Raw genomic sequence first — 21,293 nt, forward strand, 5'->3', positions numbered from 1 at the left:
GTTTGATTCTCAGGGACCAAAGCTTCCAAGTCATACGGGGCAATTCCAACCACCGTATTGATATTAACCGTTTTCCCAATATCCCCACTCCCAGGGCCGCCTATGACCGCCGTTGAAGTAGTGGGAACATCAGCAACCTTTGGGGTAGAGTTTAGAGGAGGAAATTGTTGTGGATCTAAACAATTAATCGACATTTTTAGGGTTTTTGATATCCAGGAATCTAATTTTTAGGTTGTTTCTCTCTCTATCTTTACACTCATTTTTTTCCCCGCTCTCTGGTTTAGATAACTCTGTTGCTGAAGAAACCATGTCTTCTGATAATCATTCTCTTCTGACTTTCACATGTCTCTGCACCCATTTACTTTGGATACCAATGTCATGTGCTCTGGTGCTTACACAAGAAATAGTCGTCCCTCTACTTCTGAGATCCTGATGCTTCAAGCCAGGAAAAGAACAGCTGAATCCTCAGCTTCACATGCTTCATCCAAAAGGAGATCTGCCCTTAGACCTACTCCAGAGCCCATTGAAGTTACCCCAATATCACGTGCCCCTGGCTCCCCCATTCGCGCTGATGACCAACTGATCCGTGTCCCTGCTAACTTCGGGGATGCTGAACGTACGAACTATTGGCCTGCGCTGGAACAACTTTTAACACCAACCTGCTCCAGGATATTTAACGAGACTGTCCCTCAGGAGATGACTGACCTGGCTGCTGAACACTGCTTCCTCGTAAGTCTGCCTTCTATTGCCCCTGTCTACTTCTCTTTTTGTCTTTGTATTCTTCTAACTGGAGGCTTTCTCATGTGCCACAGGCTTTACAGAGGTCCATATACCTCCACAAGATGCTGCAGAGGGCCAAGGTTGAATGTCTGGCTTCCGTGGGAAAGAACAAAGAGCTCATGGCCACCTGCGCCAAACTGAGGGAGCAGCTCCACGCGGCCAAGAAGGAAAAGGAGGCAGCCAAAGATTAACTTGTCAGGACGCAGGAAGTCAACCGTGTTCTGACCTCTGGACTGACAAAGGCAGAGGCCTATGCTGAAGAGATGGCTGAGCTAGCCAGAAACGTGGGAGCCTACACTGCTTTTGAGGGGAGGATTGACTGCATCTGAGCTTACACTAAAAGGAAGCACACATCCTGGAACCTGGAGGAGGAGCAGGTAGAGTTTGCTCGTGCTTTCCCCAATGGTATGGATCTGAGCGCCTTATTCCCTGCTAGTGCTGAGGTCGCCAACCCTGAACCTGAGTTCCTTGCCATGGACATCTCTGGAACTATCTCTGGGGCCGACGTTGTAGGGGAGATCCTGGCAGTGGAAGCTGGTGGTGGCACTGCTGTGGCTCCTAAGGTTGTTCAGGTACCTACATCAGAGAAGCAGATGGAGCATGGGGAGCAAAGCATTGGTCAGGACGCAGATGATGAGAGGATTAACCTCTCTTAAAATTATATTTTCTGGGGACTTGTCCCAGTGTGGTGCAAGTTTTTATTTATACTTTCAAACTCTTTTTTTTTTTTTTTTGCTTTCGCCTGCTGGTGTGCAGGCTTTGAAACTATTGCGACACTTGCTATAGGTAGCAGGTGCCCTTATTTTGAAGTAATTTCGAGCCTAGCTCTTAGGCCCTTCTTTTGTTATACTTGCATTTATGCCCTTGTTTTCTGGAGTTTGATCCACATTGATATATCCAGGTGGCTGACCTGGGTCCAGGTGCACAACCCTTGCCCCTAGTGGCAGATGCTTGATAACATATTTTACCCATGACGTAAAATACCTTATCAATAGCATAGCTAATTAGAGCGTACCTTCATTGTATTTTTCTGACTAACAAGGAATGTTGCGTTCCTTGTGGTTCCAGCGTTTGTGATTTTGTGCATGCACCTATGTATATGGCCCTACATCATAGCTATGGATTTTCTGAGGTTAACGATGAGGTACGGGTGGTCTTAGTATCGTCGTATCCTGCGCGCTACCTCAAACGTATGCTCCACATGTGGCTTGACTTATTAAACGTCTCGCAGCCTCACATGGCAGGGGCTGGACCCCCAAAGTGTCTCTTGCCTGACAAGCAACCAACATCAGTGTCAAAGCCTTTCTTCCTAAAAGCGTTATAAATTCTAAAGTAGTACAAATTACTTGGTGCTATCTCATGGTGTTTCAAGGCAACAACTGGATCCAGGAAGCCACAACCTGAACTACTTGGTTTAAAAACGACTCAATTGGTTTTGAAAAATGAAAAGAAAAGAAATAAAAGCAAACAGGTTTTAAAAATATACCAACATCTAAAGCATATACTAACCCTCAAACTTTTTTTTTTGCTTCACGGACTGTTGAAAGGTCCTTTGTACACTAAAGGTTTGGTACTTTGTCAGACAAAGTACCGTTTCAGATGACGAATGTTCCAGGGCTTATCCAGGATTTGACCATGCATGGTCATCAACCTGTATGTCCCATTCTTGATAATGCTCTCGACCTAATATGATCCTTCCCAGTTGTAGGCGAACTTGCCTGCCTTGTGGTTTTTGGTATTTTCAAATACCCTTCTAAGTACTAGGTCCCCTACTGCGAGGGTCCTGACTTTGATATTCTTGTTATATGTCTTGGCTACAGATTTCTTATACGATGCCATACGTATGTAAGCGATTTCCTGTAGCTCGTCAACTGTATCTAGGCTACTAGCCATTTCAACTTGGTTCTGTTCTGCTGTCTGGCAGCCATATCTATGCATAGGTACTAGAACCTCCGAGGGTATCACTGCCTCTGCCCCATATACTAGGCTAAATGGCGTCTGGCCTGTTGCTAATTTTGGTGTCGTTCTATCTGACCAGAGTACCAATGGTAGCTCGTCTGCCCATTTTTCTCCTAGCTCTTCCAGCCGCTTTTTGAGATTCTCCACAATAATTTTATTGTTGGACTCAACTTAGCCAATGGTTTGTGGGTATCTGGGGGCTGACTTTCTCAGCGTTATGTTCCAACGTGAACAAAAGCCTTCAGTGTTATCTGATATGAACTGGGATCCGTTGTCGCATATGATTTCAGATGGTATTCCAAATCTGCTAATGATGTTGCGTTTTATAAAAGAGATCACATGTCGTTCCTTTACCTCTGTCATAGCCTCAGCTTCGATCCATTTTGAAAAATAATAAGTCATAACGAGCAGGCCCTAGGCAGCTTTCCTACTATGTCCTTTCCCCCACATCATAAATGGCCACGGGGAGATGATTAGATGCATTGGTTCTCCTGGCTGATGGATTACCAAAGCTGCCTTTTGACATGAATCACAGCATCTGGCATGGTCAACAACGTCTGCCCGCATAGTAGGCCAGAAATACCCTTGTCTTAAGATTTTGTTAGACATACTCTGTCCTTTAGCATGGTTTCCACACTCCCCGCTATGCACATCGTGCAACACTGCATCTGCTTCCTCTTTACTTAGACACCTGAGACAAGGTCCTGCTAAAGATTTTTTAAAGAGAATGTTATCTATCAAGACGTATCTAGAGGCCTTTATCCTAAAACTTTGTGCTTACTTCCTGTCCTAGGGGAGCGTCCCATCTCTCAGCCAATTCATATAAGGTGTTCTCTAGTCTGGACCTCCCTGCTGACCTTCCTATGAAACCAGGATCCTAGGTCTTTACACACGTTGTGCGTGTGCTACTTCCCCTGAGGGATGCTGGTCTGACTCCTTCTGAATGGTCAGGGTCAATACATGAGTAATTGGTATATTCGATAGTTCTACAGGTTGGAAGGTGGCTCCTAACGTGGCCAAAGCATCTTCCTCCACGTTCTGATCCCTTGGAACCTGAGTTATTTTGAATGATCTGAATTTCAATTTCTGCTTTGTGGCTATCTTTAGGTAGGCTATCATCTTTGAGTCACGTGCCACATACTCGTTGTTTACGTGGTTTACCACAAGCAACGAATCACTAAACATCCTCAGGTTCCTTACTTTAAGTCCCAGTGCCATCTGCATTCCTAATATAAGCGCCTCATACTCGGCTTCATTATTAGTTGCCTTGAACTGACACCTAACAACTTGCACTATCATATCGCCTTTAGGCGACCAGAGGACCAAACCTACACCAGCTCCTCGCGCATTCGAGGCTCCGTCAATGTATAAGGTCCAAACACCACTTTCCTGGTCACCTACTAATGTCAACATTCCTTTTTCTGCCTCCGCATGGGTAGCAGGACAGAAGTTCGAGATGAAATCTGCTAGGGCCTGGGATTTTATTGCCGTTCTGGGTTCAAATTATAAATCATATCCACTCAAGTGTACCGACCATTTAGTCATTCTCTCAGAAAGTTCAGGCTTCCTCATGATAGTTTTCAATGGATAATTAGTTACTATGTGGATGGTGTGAGATTCAAAGTACGGTCGCAATTTATAGGAAGTAGTGACCAAAGCTAATACTAATTTTTCGAAGGATGTGTACATGGTCTCTGTAGAAAGCAGAGACTTGCTGATATAATATACTGGGTGATATATCCCCTCTTGCTCTTTGACCAAGACCGCGCTTACTGCTGCTTCTGTAACCGACAGATATAGGAACAGTGGTTCCTGCTGCTGGCAAAGCCCCTGCTCTGGCTTTGCCAGCAGCGGCGGCGTGATCAAGTAGCATTTAAGTTCCATGAATGCTTTTTCGTGCTCCCCGGTCCATTCGAACTTCTGGCTCTTTCTCAATATATCATAAAATAGCTTGCACCTATCCGAGGCTCGTGAGATGAATCTGCTCAGGGTCGCCACTTTTACTGCTAGTCTTTGTACATCTTTTGGCTTTTGCGGTGATTCCAGCTGGAGGATTGCTTTGATTTGTTCCTTGCTTGCCCCAATCCCTCTCTGGGTTACCATGTACCCTAATAATTTTCCCGAGGATACTCCAAATGAACACTTGGACGGATTAAGCTTCATCTTGTACTCCCTCAATGTTTGGAAGGTGTCTGCCAAGTGCTCCATATGCTTGTTAGGTTCATATACCTATTATTAAACTCCTCTAATAATGAACTAATTAACTTGTTAATTATTTGTTCTTTAGATATAGTGCATGCATAACAAAATGAAAGATTTATAAGAAAAACAATGTCCCTTACATTGATGGTTGGTTCGAAATATAGGGCACAAGTAAGGTCACCTTCCTTCACTTGTTCTTGAGCTTAATGAGATGGATGATCCTCCTAAGACTCCAAGTATAGAAGACACTCCAATAAGTTTCACCCAAGATTAATCCCAAAAATTCCTACTAATATTAACTAGATATGTAGTAGAAATATAACCTTAATAATACTAATATTTCTAGTATTACTACCTTTAGTAATAGATTAAGTGTATTAGTATTTGTGAGAGTTTTTAGCAATTGCATGTGAGGGAAAAACTAGAGAGAAAAACAAGCAAAACTTCAACCAACAAAATGAGCAACAATATGCTCATTTAAAAGGCCAAAACCGGTGGCCACACCTAAGGCAGGAATCGTTTGCTTTTGTTTTTTTACTCCTTTGTAAAGTCTAGGTAGAGAGTAGGGAGCAAAGGTGTAAGAAGTAGTATGAAAAGGCTTGTGTGATATGTCACAATCACACTATAACCAACACAAACAAAAGACAAAATAACATCTTTTGTTTCCTTCATTTGGCCGAAATATTGGACCCATTTTGGTCCATTTTTGCCTTTTGTCATTTGTCCCACAAATGCTTATAAGTCATATGTTTAACTATCTTACATAATTAATTATTAATGTAATCATTTAACACTTAAATATTACAATTAATAATATAATATACACTCCACTTTTTGAGTAGTATACTACCATTATATCAACATATAATGGGTCCCATAATTACTAGTTAGTTAAAATTACAACTTCTTGTAACTTTAAACAACTAATTACCTCTACCTCAAAACTTATTAAATGCCTCAACTAATTTAGTAAATGAACACTTAATTACTAAATTAAATCTTATTTAATCACATTACAATAAGACGTAAAATTGCACTCCCATAATTAAGGAATTAATTAATCTGTATCGCATACAATTAATTAAATATCTATTTGGGCCTCATCCTATATATGTGACCTAAAGGGATCAACTGACCACCACCGTCACACGACAGTAATGTCAAACTCTAGTTAGCCAATCATTACCGATTAATGACGGTCAGTCGACTATATAAAGAATCATCCCTCACGTATTCTTAGCATGAGATTTAATAATGATATTTAAATCATGTGATCGCACTATTGTTGAAGACACATTTCCCAACAATCTCCCACTTGTCCTCGACAAGTGTGCGTCACCAATTCTCTTGTCCTATTACAATCTCCCACTCAATGCAATGTATCTTGCAGGTCGTACTTACACTTGATCATATCTTGAGTGGTTTTCTCGATCTGGAGATTAACTGTCTGACCGGAATTATCTATCATAGATACCTTCCGAGCGTGGCCACGCATTTCCAGTTAACTACTCCTCGAGTGGCCTTGAGATTTCAAACAGGGTGGACAATTCCTATCACCCTATTCCCTTCGTTCAGCCACAGTCCATCATAACCCAAAATATACCCAGTTTGACCTCATTTACGAAATCGTAGAGTATAAATCAAAGCTAATCATAAGTTGTGCCAACTTGGGCGAATAGTCTCTATTCAAAAGAATTGACTCATAAGAATACTATAGTAGCTCTTGCCACGACTAGGCTATATGAATTACCAGAACTCTATAAGCGGTCACTGCCCGACAGATTGTCCCATACATTCTGCCTATGTGATCGACTAGTCATCCCATATGACTCTATGGCACTTGAACTTGCCATCAATCGCATCACACTATATTTACTTCGAGACGTCACCTCATATAAGTAACTAAGGGTGAATACCATGTCAATCCAGTTCACTTTAATGGGGTTCAATTTGTCTCTACAACCCATTCGGATACGACAAGGTAGCGGGTGAGTTTAATAAAACTCAAACGATAAATGTGATTATCACATATGAATAGTCAATACACTATTACTACTTCATATTTTATAATCATTAGTGTATTATTAACACTAGTTAATAAGCAATAAAAGTTGGAAAGTAGATATACCCGATATCCGTAGATTCCAACTTTATCAATTGTTATTTCCTTCAATTCAATGTTATCTCTAATAACTTGAATTCATTTCTAAGTATTTGTCTAGTCTTCTTGCTAGACTTGGATTCTTTAACTTGAAAGATGATCCCATTGTTATTGCATAACTTGTGATAAAGTCATTTGTAGAGGGATTCACCCTTAATCCATACATTGACGATTTAATCACTATTTACTTAGAATCCTTTTGTAGAATTTGCAATGCGCGAAACTAAAACACTTTTCTTAGTTTCTCACTCCTTAGTCAATAAGTCACCCTAGGATTTCGACAAATCCCTTTTGAGTTTGGAAACTAAAGTTTGTGCAACACTTCAACACCCAACTTAGTTTGTCATCCAAACATGTGAACGAATCCTTAATTTTTCTCAAGAATCTCAAGGATGTTCTTTAAGGCTTTCACAAGACATATTATGGGAATTATCCCTTTTATTGACTTGTTATTCTCTCAGCATAAGTCACATCATGGCACGTGCGTCTGTTGGCATACATGATCATTCTAATGGCGGAAACATTAGAATTCGATTTCATGTGATCAACAACTTAATCGGTTCATAGAATGATTATGACTCCATCATAGTAATTCTACTTCCATCAACATGAATAGCCTATTTGACTTTGTTGTTGTACAATAGATGTGAAATATCTTATCCTCATAAGACTCTCAACTCTATGCCAATATTCTCTCACATAGATTCAAAATCTAGAATACTTTGCATCCCTTTCCAAGTCTCCCAATCACTCTTGCCAGAAGAGAGCATTGGTACATTATACTCAATAAGTAATACGTTATCAACATATAAGACATGGAGAAACAATTCTATCTCCCACTTAACTTCATGTATATCATGATTCTTCAATCATGTGAATGAAACAATTCACTATTATCACATGAACGAAAAGTATAATCCTTTAATGCTTGCTTAAGACCACTCTGGGATCACTTAAGAAAGCTACGCATAACATGTTAGGATACTTAGATCTTCATCTAAGATTTTGTGTTTCAAACACTTCCTTCTCTAAATTCCCATTTTAGAAAAGCGAATTCTATTTATTCTATTTGCCATTCTTCATTAAAATGAAATGCAGCAATTCCTAACACAATTTATCTTGATCAAAATCTTCATGTAAATCTTATGCATTTGTGTACTCTAAAGCTCTATTTACCTTTAAAGAGACCCTCACTTTAAAGTAAATCTACTCATGAGCAACAATTTTCGGATTGTAATGCTTCGGCTCGTGTGTAACAAGGTCATGATACTATCACTTTCACAAAGTAATATTTTGAACAATAAGACATGTGCGATAAACTCCCATTGAACTATGCTCTCATACTATCTTCATAGATAATAGTTCAATACCAACTCCCACTCTATAATTCTATTACTTTCACAAAGTAACATTTCAACTATAAGAGATGTTTGTGACGATTCAATCTACTCCCACTCTATCTCTCAGAAATATATCAATATTCATGAGAGATAGCTTTGTGAGTCACAAACATATATATTTAACGAAGTATTAGGAGTTTTACTTAGACTATGTATTAGCTTTCAAAAGGCCATCCTAACATGGCAGCTTGATAATATACGAGTCTTATCCATGTCATCTGTTTAATAGACTCTCTATTCTAGGTATCTCATGGTTGACCATTCGTTTAGAATAATGTGTCCGTATGGTATCGTAAATACCCTACTTAATGAGTTCAATAGCTCATTACAACTTTTCAGTTGATCTTTACATAAGTAAGTTGTTACTTTTAGTAATGATGACATAAGGAGAATCAAATTCATAGCTTATGGATGTATAATGATCCCATCATCATAATCGTCTATTTGATCAATTTGAGTTGTTTATCTAATGTTTCTCTACGCAAGTAATTTATGATGATGATTTTAGAACAAATAACATAATAAAACAAGTGATTTGGGTTGAAAACCAAATCACCAATATCCAAAATACAACCCGTGTTTAAAGGATACAAACCAATTTCCAAGTCACACAAGAAAATCAAAATAGTTCTAAAAACTTGAAATACATCATAAAATTAAAGACAAAGCAAATTAAAGCTAAGCTTCCAATGAACCATCACCACGGTCGGCTACTCTAGCTTCCCACATGATCCTCTAGGCTTGCTTCTCCTTGCCTTTGTCCTTGGTAGGAGGCCCTATTTACAATAAAAAGGGTAATCATCACAACTTGTATCACATACTAATTGAGATTGAAACATAAAAGATAGGGATAGTTATATACCTACGGGAATAACCTTTCCAGCTTTGATGTCGCCAAGATATTTAGAACAGTTTCTCTTCCCATGCCCAACACCACAACAATAGCGGCACTTGTCCCCGGTGGGGGCACTGTACTTGGGCTTGGAGGAGCTTGCTTCATAAGTCTTAGCTATGTTCATGTTGGGAGTTCGCTACTTTCCCTTTTTCCCGCTCTTCTTGAAGGTTCCCTTGCTCTTATGATTGACATTGAGCACATCTTTGGTGGTGCTAACACTTAGCCCCATGTCCCTTTCGGCTTGCACAAGCATTTTGTGCAACTCATCAAGGGAAACTTTCTTATCTTGCATATTAAAATTCACCCGGAATTGACCATATGCTTTGATTTTGTTGAGGGAATGAAGAATTCGATCAATTACGAGTTCATTGGGAATTTCCACCTTATGCATTTTCAAGGTCTCAACATGCTCCATAAACTTGAGCAAATGAGGGCTCACCTTTTGGCCCTCTTTGATGTTAAGATCAAATAATGCGGAAGCCGCCTCATATTGAATGACCCTAGGAGCTCGTGAAAACATGTTCACAAGCTTCATGTAGATCTCATGAGCGGTGCTAATCTTTATAGACTTCGTTGGAGTCCGGCCTCTATAGCAAATATCAACACATTTTTGATCGCGGCCGACTCCGTTTGGTAAAACTCATAGGTTTTCCTAGCGGCGGGGGTGGACCTAGTATTAGGTTCGGAGGGAGATGCCTCGGTAAGGTAACGAAACTTGTCGTCACCTTGCGCGGCCAAGCGAAGTTGCGCTTCTTAATCGGCGAAATTAGACCCATTCTTTTCTAACTTACATCGATTCATGAAGGATCGGATCCATGACACATTGGTAAGCGTGGTGGAACTAGTGGATGCGGACGTGATTGGAGTTGCCATTGCGTTTGATAAAACAAATTTGACTACAAAATAGGAAATGAAGGAATTAATTATCATCTATCGTTTTAATAATACTCGTAAATTTAACTACAAGTATTGCATTTATATAGTGACCTCCACCCAACTTCATAAATGATTCTGAGATCCAAATTCATATCAACTCGGGCACGGTGAACCGATTCATCCCTTATTAATATAACTCGGTTGATTAACACTGTAATACTACGGTTTTATGAGTCTCTGAGTACTCTATCGGGTAGGCCTTACTCTGTCGAGTAAGGGTAAGTTGCATTTTAAAAGAGTTTCTGATCTGTTGGGTACTCGATCGAGTAACGTAGATACTCGATCGAGTAAGGGGGCACTCGATCGAGTACCTCAGCTACTCGATCGAGTAGCCGGTTTACGGGGGATGATTTCTCGGATTTTGTTAATAATGCGATTAAGTATATAATAACTTCCGTCACTTTTCTTTAAACACTTTTAAAACCTAATTACTGTCAAAAAGAGAAATCAAACTACGTTCTTCGCTTCAATCGCATTGTTGGCAAATCCCGGAGTTTGGAAGGTCGGATTTCACCTTTCTTTATACCTTTGTGATCCTTGCGTCGAGGGTAATATCTACGTACCATTTTTATAGTATTTCTTTAAAGTTGGTTAAACCCTAGTATTGGGATTTGGGGGTTTTGTTGTATTTTATGATTGGTAGTGATTATATGTTTGTATATTAGGAGGAGGATTCGCAGAAGAAGCCTTTTGAGATCAACTGTGAGACCGCCTGAGTCTGATTGTGGTGCTTACTAGGTAGGGTTTCCCTACTCACTATTAGTCCCATAATGCAATGTTGGTGTAGTGTGATTGTTGAATTATATCGTATTCGTATTGTGACGGTTGTTGGTTTGATTGCTGTTTAATGGATGTGATTGTTTGTCTCTGGTTCTCGAGATGTGTTATCGGCTGAGTGGAGTCACTTGCGGGAGTGGCTTCACGCCCTAGTTTCGCCCTCCGTGGAACCCGCCACGGGAGGGGATGTGCACATTAATGGGACAGGGTTATCGCTCGGTATGATGAGCGGGGGTTAGGTGGGAATGGCTGCGGTCCCCCACTGGCAGGGCTGGTCTAGTGGACAGTCGGTGATGGAGATTGATTGGAGTGGGTGATTGTGTGTGTGACTGTTTGAGCTGTGTTGCTTACTGTGTTGTTGGTTTATATAAATTGTGTGATTAGTACTGGCCCCGTTTAATGTTTTAAAAACTGTGGTGATCCATTCGGGGATGGTGAGCGATTATTGAGCGGTATGAGTCGAGTTCTTTGGGATAGCGGGATGTGCCACCGTCTCGATGATAGAAGTCTTCATTTGTAGCTTAGTAGTTTAATAAACATTTCAGTTAGTTGCTAGACAGTTGGTTTGAGAAGTTGTATTCGTATTTTGGTTTTGGTTTTGGATTGTAACCTTTCGCTAAAGTATTACTATTTATATGTTGTTTCGTTATTGTCTATTTGATTATCATTGCCTCGGGTAACCGAGATGGTAGCATCCTTATACCTGAGTGGTCCTGGTAAGGCACTTGGAGTATGGGGGTGTTACAAAATTGTATCAGAGAAACGATCCTGAAACCTGTAACCAATAAATCTAATGAACATAGGGAGTCAATTAAAATGAACCCGGGGTAAAGGTTGTAGGAGCTAATGCAAAGGCTTAGGAGACGTCCTAAAGTCGCGAACTCGCCCTACAATTTTGAACCGGTCACATGGGGGGTATATGTCAAGGTCGTATGTGTTGCTTGTGAGCTTGTATCTGGATGTGGTGATGTATGATGTAATTATTGGACATTGGAGTAGAAAGTTGAGTTTGTGAATGAAAGGTTAGTGAAGTATATAGAACTGTTGTTTGAACAAGAAGCATGTTGGATGTTTACTATGTGGCGTTTGACAATATGATATAGTTGATTTGTTGAACATAAGAAAAGCTTGGTAGAATTTCATGCTTAACTATATTATAATGTTGAGTTTATAATGTTGCATAGTGTGTTGGGATATGTGAGATAACATGCGGGTAGTATATATGAGTCAGCATGACTCGATCGAGTATGGGGGTACTCGATCGAGAAGGTGTGGTACTCGGTCGAGTGGGTCTGACTCGATCGAGTGGGTATTTGACGATTTTGCAACCAGAATCGTGTTTTTGGGCACTCGATCGAGTACCTCGGGCACTCGATCGAGTAAGGGGTGACTCGATCGAGTAGCTGGGCTACTCGGTCGAGTATGTTAGAGATCAGAAAGTCTGTTTGGGGTCTGATGTCGGGGCACTCGATCGAGTATGGTGGGCACTCGATCGAGTAGCCTCTTACTCGATCGAGTAGGTTTAGGCACTCGATCGAGTGTGTTCTGGGCAGCCTGTTTTCGTGTTTTGAGGTTTTAGTGTGTATGTTTATATCTACCCTTTCTTATATAGTTTCAACATGCCGCCCAAGAGAAACGCTTTGTATGCGAGAGCTGAGACCATAAACATAGATGATATCGTTAAGATGTTGGAGCATCAGGATGCTCTTACTGAGGCCTTAAAGAAAGTGGGAAAGGATAAGGAGGTTCATAACTCTAAGATCAGCCTTCATATAGCGAAGTTTAACCCAAAAAAGTACAAGAGGACCGGGGAACCAAACCTTCTTGACAACTGGCATCGTGAGATGGAGAATATACTAGACCTGGTTCACTGTCCTGATGAGATGAGAGTAGAACAACCTGCGTTCTACCAGGGGGAAGCAGCTGGCGAGTGGTGGGATAAGGTGAAGGTGAGTGCTAGGGAGATGTATAAGAACCAGGGCTTACCTGCTATACCTTGGGAAGAGTTTCGTAGGGCTATGAGGAAAGAGTTTGTACCGGAGCATGTGAGGAGTAAGCTGAGAGAGGAGTTTGACGGGTTTAAGATGACATCTGACATGTTTGTGGCCGAGTACTACAGGCAGTTTAATGAGAAGTCTAGGTATGCTGAGGATATGGGTTTGAGTGAGGAAAATATGGCGCTGAGGTTTGAGAGGGGGTTGACCCCTAAGATCATGGATAAACTACCCGTGGGAGTCCTTACTGATGTTAAGGAAGCTTATGAGAAGGCTGGGAGAGCTGAGAGGTTGGTGGAGATGGCTCAGGAGAGAGTGGGTGTTGAGAAAAGAAAGGCTGAGACTGAGGGTGGTGGCCAATCTAGTCACAAGAAAGGCAACCACAATCAAGCTAGAGGTTTTTCTTCTGGGTCAGGGTTTAGTGCTGGGGCTTCCTTTGGGCGTAGCCGTGTGAGTAGTAGTGGTAGTTGGGAAATGACTTGCTTTGGCTGTGGCGGTATAGGCCACAAAAGACATGAGTGCACGAGTATGCCTGGGGCTTTTCAGGGATCGGCTCGGGGGAGCTATTCTCAGGTACCTGCACAGAGTTATGCGAGCAATAGACCATCCGGGTCATGGTCTAACCGGGGAAGTCAGAGCTATCAGGGTGGAGGTAACCGCAATGGCGGTAATTCTTATCGAAACCGATTCGAACAAAAACAACAATCGGGGTCGGGTGCCAAGCCGACCACATCAGCCAGGTACTATCCAGGGAGGTGGACAGAAGACCAGTGGAAAGCTGTTCATGAAGGACCAAGAAAGCGCTGAGGATGATGCACATGTTATCACTGGTACTTTTCTTGTTAACGGTATTCATACCTTTGTTTTGTTTGATTCAGGGGCGTCTCAGTCGTTTGTATCTTCGAGTCATGTTAAACGGTTGGGTTTGAGGGTATATGAGTCTGTAAGTGAGAAAGTTTTTATACCTTCGGGTGAGTATATGTCATGTGGGAGGTTGTATAGAGATGTGTCTATGATAGTTGGGCAAGTTGATCTACCTGTAGACTTGCTAGAGTTTCCTTTTGACGGTTTTGAGATGATAGTCGGGATGGATTGGTTGGGAAAGTATAAAGCTAAGATAGACTGTCATCAAAAGAAAGTGTCTTTGAGAGGTCCTAAGGGTTAGGGATGGCAGTGGGTCGGGGACCCGACCCAGACCCTGAGGGTCGGACCCTAATGGGTCGGGTATGGGTCTCATTTTTTCAGACCCAATGGGTATGGGTCGGGTATGGGTCTTAAGAAAATATTTCGGGTCCGGGTCTAAGTTATGAGACCCATACCCGACCCTTAGACCCTTTATTAAAGAAAAAAAAAATCAAAATTACAACTTTTTCGAATTTATCTTTTGCAGATCGTAGAAACCCAACTAAAGTCTCTTTCTCTTCCCTCATCCCATAAAGTGATAAAACCCAACCAAACTCTTCTGACAATACCACCACTCCACCACTGACACAAGAAAACCACCACCACAGCACTGATACGCGACTAACAACCACCTCTCTAATAGTCAGCGACCGACAACCACCATTAACGGAAGATTAATAAACTTATAATGTTAAAGTAGTATAATTTTTTTTTTAATATTATAGACCTTATAGCTGTTAATCTTGTTACTAAAGTGGCTGAAACTCGGACCCGTGGATAGACCCAGACCCTACCCTTACCCATAGGGTCCGGGCATGGGTCCTCAAATTTTAGACCCTTGCGGGTCTGGGTCGGGTACGGGTCCAAAGGGAAAATCTCGGGTCGGGTCCGGGTCTAGGCGGACCCTACCCAGACCCTACCCATTGCCATCCCTACTAAGGGTGTTAGTGTGTCTTATCGTGGGTTTGTGGTCAAGCCCAAAGTTAAGTTGATTGCAGCTGTCACCTTGAAGTCTTATCTGAGGAAGGGATGCCCTTTGATCTTATGCCATGTGAGAGATGACCGGATAGAGAGTCCAACAGTTGATCAGATACCAGTGGTGGGAGAGTTTGCAGATGTCTTTCCAGAGGAGATTCCGGGGTTGCCACCGAAGAGGGAGATAGATTTCACAGTTGAGTTGAAACCGGGGACGAGGCCAATCTCTAAGGCACTGTACCGGATGGGTCCTAAAGAGATGGAGGAGCTCAGGAAACAGTTAGATGATCTGATAGAGAAGGGATACATTAGACCTAGTGTATCACCGTGGGGAGCACCAGTTCTTTTTGTGAAGAAGAAAGATGGGAGTTTGAGGTTGTGCATAGACTACAGGGAGCTGAACCGAGTGACGGTGAAGAATAAGTATCCTTTGCCAAGGATAGATGACCTGTTTGATCAGTTGAGTGGTGCATCAGTCTTTTCCAAGATTGATTTGAGGTCGGGGTACCATCAGGTGAAGATTAGAGAGGTGGACATACCAAAGACAGCTTTCACGTTGAGGTATGGCCATTATGAGTACGTGGTGATGCCATTTGGGTTATCTAATGCACCGGCTGTGTTTATGGACTTGATGAACATAATCTTCAGAAAGTTTTTGGACAAGTTTGTGGTGGTGTTTATTGATGACATCTTAGTCTACTCCAAGACTAAGGAGGAGCATGAGGAGCATCTGAGGATTGTGTTGCAGACTTTGAGGGAGCATGAGTTATATGCTAAGCTGTCCAAGTGTGAGTTCTGGTTAGAGAAAGTTGCTTTTCTGGGGCATGTGATCTCTAAGGAGGGAGTAGTTGTGGATCCGACAAAGATTGAGGCAGTGACAAAGTGGGAAGCACCAAAGAATGTTGCTGAGATCAGGAGTTTCTTGGGTTTGGCTGGATACTACAGACGGTTCGTGAAAGATTTCTCCAAGATAGCTAGACCTATGACAGCTTTGATGAGGAAAGAGAACAGGTTTCGTTGGGATGAGAGTTGTGAGACGGCATTCCAAACATTAAACGAGCGTTTGACCACAGCTCCTATCTTAGCATTGCCTGAAGGGATAGAGAACTTTGAGGTTTATACAGATGCCTCAAAGAATGGGTTGAGATGTGTGTTGATGCAGAACGGTAAGGTGATTGCCTATGCTTCTAGGCAATTGAAGCCGTATGAGGAGAACTACCCTACACATGATCTAGAGTTGGGTATAGTGGTGTTTGCTCTCAAGATTTGGAGACATTACCTTTATGGGGCGACCTTTAAGGTATTTTCGGATCACAAGAGTCTCAAGTACATCTTCACTCAAAAGAAGTTGAACATGAGACAGAGGAGGTGGATGGAGCTGATTGGCGATTATGACATGGATATTATCTACCATGAAGGGAAAGCCAATGTTGTTGCAGATGCTTTGAGTAGGAAGAGTGTGCATTCTTTGTGTACAGCTCTATCTTTGATGAGGTTGAGAGATGAGGTGGGGAAGTTTGGGATACATATGATGCAGAGAGGGGATGCCATGGGAGATTTGACAGTACAGCCTGATCTTTATAATGATATTCGGGGTAAACAGACGTTGGATCCTAAGATAGTTAAGTGGAGAGCTGGAGTAGAGAAAGGGACAGTGTCTCGATTCTCTATTCATACAGATGGTAGTTTGAGATTTGACGGTAGGTGGTGTGTCCCTAATAATGAGGAGCTGAAAAAGACTATCATGACAGAGACACATTGTACACCATATTCAGTACATCCAAGTGGTGACAAACTGTACAAGGACTTGAAGAACACGTTTTGGTGGCCTGGGATGAAGAAAGAAACAGCTGAGTTTGTGGCCCGTTGTTTGACATGCCAGAGAGTTAAAGGGGAACAGAGACGACCACAAGGTAAGATTCAGTCTTTAGAGGTACCTGAGTGGAAGTGGGAATCCATTTCTATGGATTTTATCGTGGGTTTGCCGAAGAGTCAACAGGGTAACAACATGATATGGGTTATAGTGGATCGACTGACCAAGTCAGCTCACTTTGTGGCAATGAAAGATACATGGACTAAAGCACAGTTAGCCATGGCTTATCGGAAAAATGTGCTTAAGTTAAATGGAGTCCCTAAGGACATAGTGTCTGACAGAGATGCGAGATTTATATCAAGGTTTTGGAAAGAGTTGCAGGAATCTTTGGGAACAACTTTGAAGATGAGTACCACATTTCATTCTGCAATAGACGGTCAGACTGAGATAACGATCAAGACTCTTGAGGATATGTTACGAGCTTTTGTAATGGACTTTGGTGGTAGCTGGGAACAGAGGTTGGATTTGATAGAGTTTTCTTACAACAACAGCTATCACACTAGTATTGGCATGGCACCGTTTGAGGCTTTATATGGGAGGAGATATAGGAGTCCGATTTGTTGGGACGACAGTGCTGAGGCAGTAGTTCTAGGACCATAGATGGTACATGAGATGGTTGAACAGATTAAGATGATCAGGGAACGGATGAGAGCAGCTCAGGATAGGCAAAAGAGTTATGCAGATCTACATCGCCGGGATATAGAGTTTCAGGATGGGGATAAGGTTCTTCTGAAAGTGTCTCCTATGCGTGGGGTTATGAGATTTGGGAAGAAAGGCAAGCTAAGTCGGAAGTTAATCGGGCCTTATGAGATCTTAGAGCGGGTTGGAGAGGTTGCATATCGTCTGGCTTTACCAGCTACGTTAGAGAGAGTGCATAATGTGTTTCATGTATCTCAGCTGCGGAAGTATGTGAGTGACCCATCACATGTGTTAGAGGCAGAGAGCTTAGAGCTAAATGAGTCTTTATCATATCTTGAGGCACCTAAGCAGATTCTTGACCGGAAGGTTAGGAAGACTAGGAGTGGTGAGACAGTTTTGCTTAAGATCCTTTGGTCTAACCACGAGACTGAGGAAGCTACATGGGAGGCAGAGGAGGCCATGAGAGAGCGTTACCCTTTCCTTTTTTATCAGGTATGTATGGTTACGGGGACGTAACCTTGTTTCTTTTAGGGGGTAGAAGATGATCGCAAAGAGTTTTTAAGAGTTTTTATACCCTTTTTATGTTGTGTCGGTATATTTGTTGTGGTTGAGTCGGGTTGAGTTTGGGTTAGTAACATGTCTTATGATGAGTTTTGTTTTGGTTGTTGAGTCGGGAGTGTGGTAGTGTGTGTCTTTGTTTTGTTGTGGTTTGAACTTCGGGGACGAAGTTCTTTTTAAGGAGGGAAGATTGTAATACTACGGTTTTATGAGTCTCTGGGTACTCTATCGAGTAGGCCTTACTCTGTCGAGTAAGGTTGAGTTGCGGTTTAAAAGAGTTTCTGACCTGTTGGGTACTCGATCGAGTAACGTAGATACTCGATCGAGTAAGGGGGCATTCGATCGAGTACCTCAGCTACTCGATCGAGTAGCCGGCTTACGGGGGATGATTTCTTGGGTTTTGTTAATAATGCGATTAAGTATATAATAACTTCCGTCACTTTTCTTTAAACACTTTTAAAACCTAATTACTGTCAAAAAAGAGAAATCAAACTACGTTCTTCGCTTCAATCGCATTATTGGCAAATCCCGGAGTTTGGAAGGTCGGATTTCACCTTTCTTTATACCTTTGTGATCCTTGCGTCGAGGGTAAGATCTACGTACCGTTTTTATAGTATTTCTTTAAAGTTGGTTAAACCCTAGTATTGGGATTTGGAGGTTTTGTTGTATTTTGTGATTGGTAGTGATTATATGTTTGTATATTAAGAGGAGGATTCGTAGAAGAAGCCTTTTGAGATCAGCTGTGAGACCGTTTGAGTCTGATTGTGTTGCTTTCCAGGTATGGTTTGTAACACCCCCGTACTCCAAGTGCCTTACCAGGACCACTCAGGTATAAGGATACTACCATCTCGGTCGCCCGAGGCAATGAATATCATAAGACAATAAAGAAACGTACTTTAAAAGTAATTATAGTTTAAGTGATTACATGTGCAGAACCAAAACTGATAAAAGGACATACAAGTTCTCAAAACTATCTACTATCAAAATACTATCAAGCGTCAGACACAGCGGAAGACTTCTAAACTGCAACGTGGTGACTCATCCCAGCTATCCCATACGCATCGTCTCATACCGCTCAATAATCGCTCACCACCCCGAATGGATCACCGCAGTTTTTAAAACATTTAAACGGGTCGAGTACTAATCACACAATTTATATGATCCAACAACACAACAAACAACACAGCTCAAACAATCACACACACAATCACACCCACTCCAATCAATCTCGTCACCGATCGTCCTTTGGACTACCGCCAGCTGGGGGACCGCAGCCTGTTCCCACCTAAGCCCCGCTCATCATACCGAGCGATAACCCTGTCCCATTAATGTGCACATCCCCTTCCGTGGCGGGTTCCACGAAGGGCGAAACTAGGGCGTGAAGTCACTCCCGCAAGTGACTCCACTCAGCCGAGAACGCATCTCGAGAACCAGAGACAACAATCACAATCACAACCGTCACAACACAATTACGATATTAATCAATAATCACAATCAACCACCGTCACAACACAATTACGATATTAAACAATCAATCTCAACACATCAACAATCATCCCATTATGGGACTAATACCGAGTAGGAAATCCCCCGGAAAGCAACACAATCATCGACGATCTAGAAATTGTCTCAAAACCTCTCCTTTACAAATCCTTCTCCTATCACATAATCACATAATCACAATCTAACCTTAACAAATCATAAAAACCCCCAATCCCAAAATTAGGGTTTAAACAAAGTCAACCAAACGCTATAAAATTGGTATGTAGGACTTACCCTTGACGCAAGGAACACTATGATGCTAAGAACAAAGAAATCCGACACCTCTAGCTCCGAGATTTGTCAACAATGCGATTAGGATTAAGAACAAACTTGCCTTCTCTCTTAAACAGTAAATTAGGTTTTGCAAAAGTGATTTAGAAACAATGACGGAAGGTTATATATCTTAATCGCATAATTAACAAAACCCGAGAAAAACTCCCCCTAAACCGGCTACTCGATCGAGTACCCAAGGCTACTCGATCGAGTACCCCCTTACTCGATCGAGTACCCTAGTTACTCGATCGAGTACCCAACAGGTCAGAAACTATTTTATTTCGCAAAACTCCCTTACTCGACAGAGTAAGGCCTACTCGATAGAGTACCCCAAGACTCATAAATACGGAGTATTACAGTCTTCCCTCCTTAAAAAGAACTTCGTCCCCGAAGTTCAACCCATACATAAAAAAAACAACCATACTAGCTCGACCAAGACACAACAACATAACTAAGAACTCAAGAACTCGACCAAACATAGAACATGAACTTTTAACACCAACTCCACTAACTATTCCTACCTCCACAACATGGTTCACGATATCGTATCCACCACATATATATCTCTCACGACACTCACTCCATACATAACCAACTACCATCCTCTAACGCTGCTAGCTCCATAATATCATCCACTATCAAATCCAAAATCAAGACACTCATAGACATCAAACGGAATGTTACATTCTACCACCCTTAAAAGGAACTTCGTCCTCGAAGTTTACTCACACTCATAAACATCCTCATCCAACTGCCAAGACTATCGAGCTCATAACCATCATCATCCAACTGTCAACAGTATCCAAATATTCTCGCATTCCTAACATCAAACTACTACAAGCACGTCCGTGACCTTTTAACACTATCAACCACAACATATACAAATCCATATCTTATGCTACACCAACACTCTACTTCCAATTATACTACCATATGAACTACCATCAAAATCTCTTTTATCGCATCCTACTCCTCTTAAGATAAATGTTACGTCCTCGTAACTCACTAATACCAACTCCTAGATACATCTCATTACCCTCTTTACCACCACATGTCAAAGATAACCGTCTATAAACCAAACACTCACCATGCATATATCTAAGGCTCTCTTACTTAAACAATTCTCATACTTTAATTCACTCATCAAACCACCTAACTTATACCTCAAAATCTTTAGCTTAACCCAAAACTTCCACTCTTCCACATTTTCGCAACATGACATACCTCTCTATATAAACTATGTAAAACTCCCATTGCCAAAAGCATAACTCACGATCCACACCTGTTACGTACACTCACACTAGATCCTCAAGTTCTTTCTTCCATTACCGCAAAACTCATACACAACTTAACATGACACTAATTCCCAATACCCTACACTCACTGTCTCAACAAAAGATTATGAACCACCTGCATCTTTCAGATC

General features: G+C 41.7%; 1 protein-coding gene across 1 annotated transcript in view; it reads right to left on the reverse strand.

Moving 5' to 3' along the window:
- Nucleotides 1–2,463: 2,463 nt before the first annotated feature.
- The window catches only part of LOC141638561 (uncharacterized), a 28,315-nt gene continuing 9,485 nt past the window's right edge, over nucleotides 2,464–21,293 (reverse strand). Inside the window, exons 2-5 of the mRNA XM_074447968.1 lie at nucleotides 4,270–4,931; nucleotides 3,633–4,212; nucleotides 3,247–3,443; nucleotides 2,464–2,868 (exon numbers count right to left, since the gene is read on the reverse strand). Coding sequence (XP_074304069.1) covers nucleotides 2,464–2,868; nucleotides 3,247–3,443; nucleotides 3,633–4,212; nucleotides 4,270–4,931 — 1,844 coding nt within the window. The remainder of the gene's footprint in view (nucleotides 2,869–3,246; nucleotides 3,444–3,632; nucleotides 4,213–4,269; nucleotides 4,932–21,293) is intronic.

Source organism: Silene latifolia, chromosome 2 (genome assembly GCF_048544455.1).
Source record: "Silene latifolia isolate original U9 population chromosome 2, ASM4854445v1, whole genome shotgun sequence".
Lineage (NCBI taxonomy): Eukaryota > Viridiplantae > Streptophyta > Magnoliopsida > Caryophyllales > Caryophyllaceae > Silene > Silene latifolia.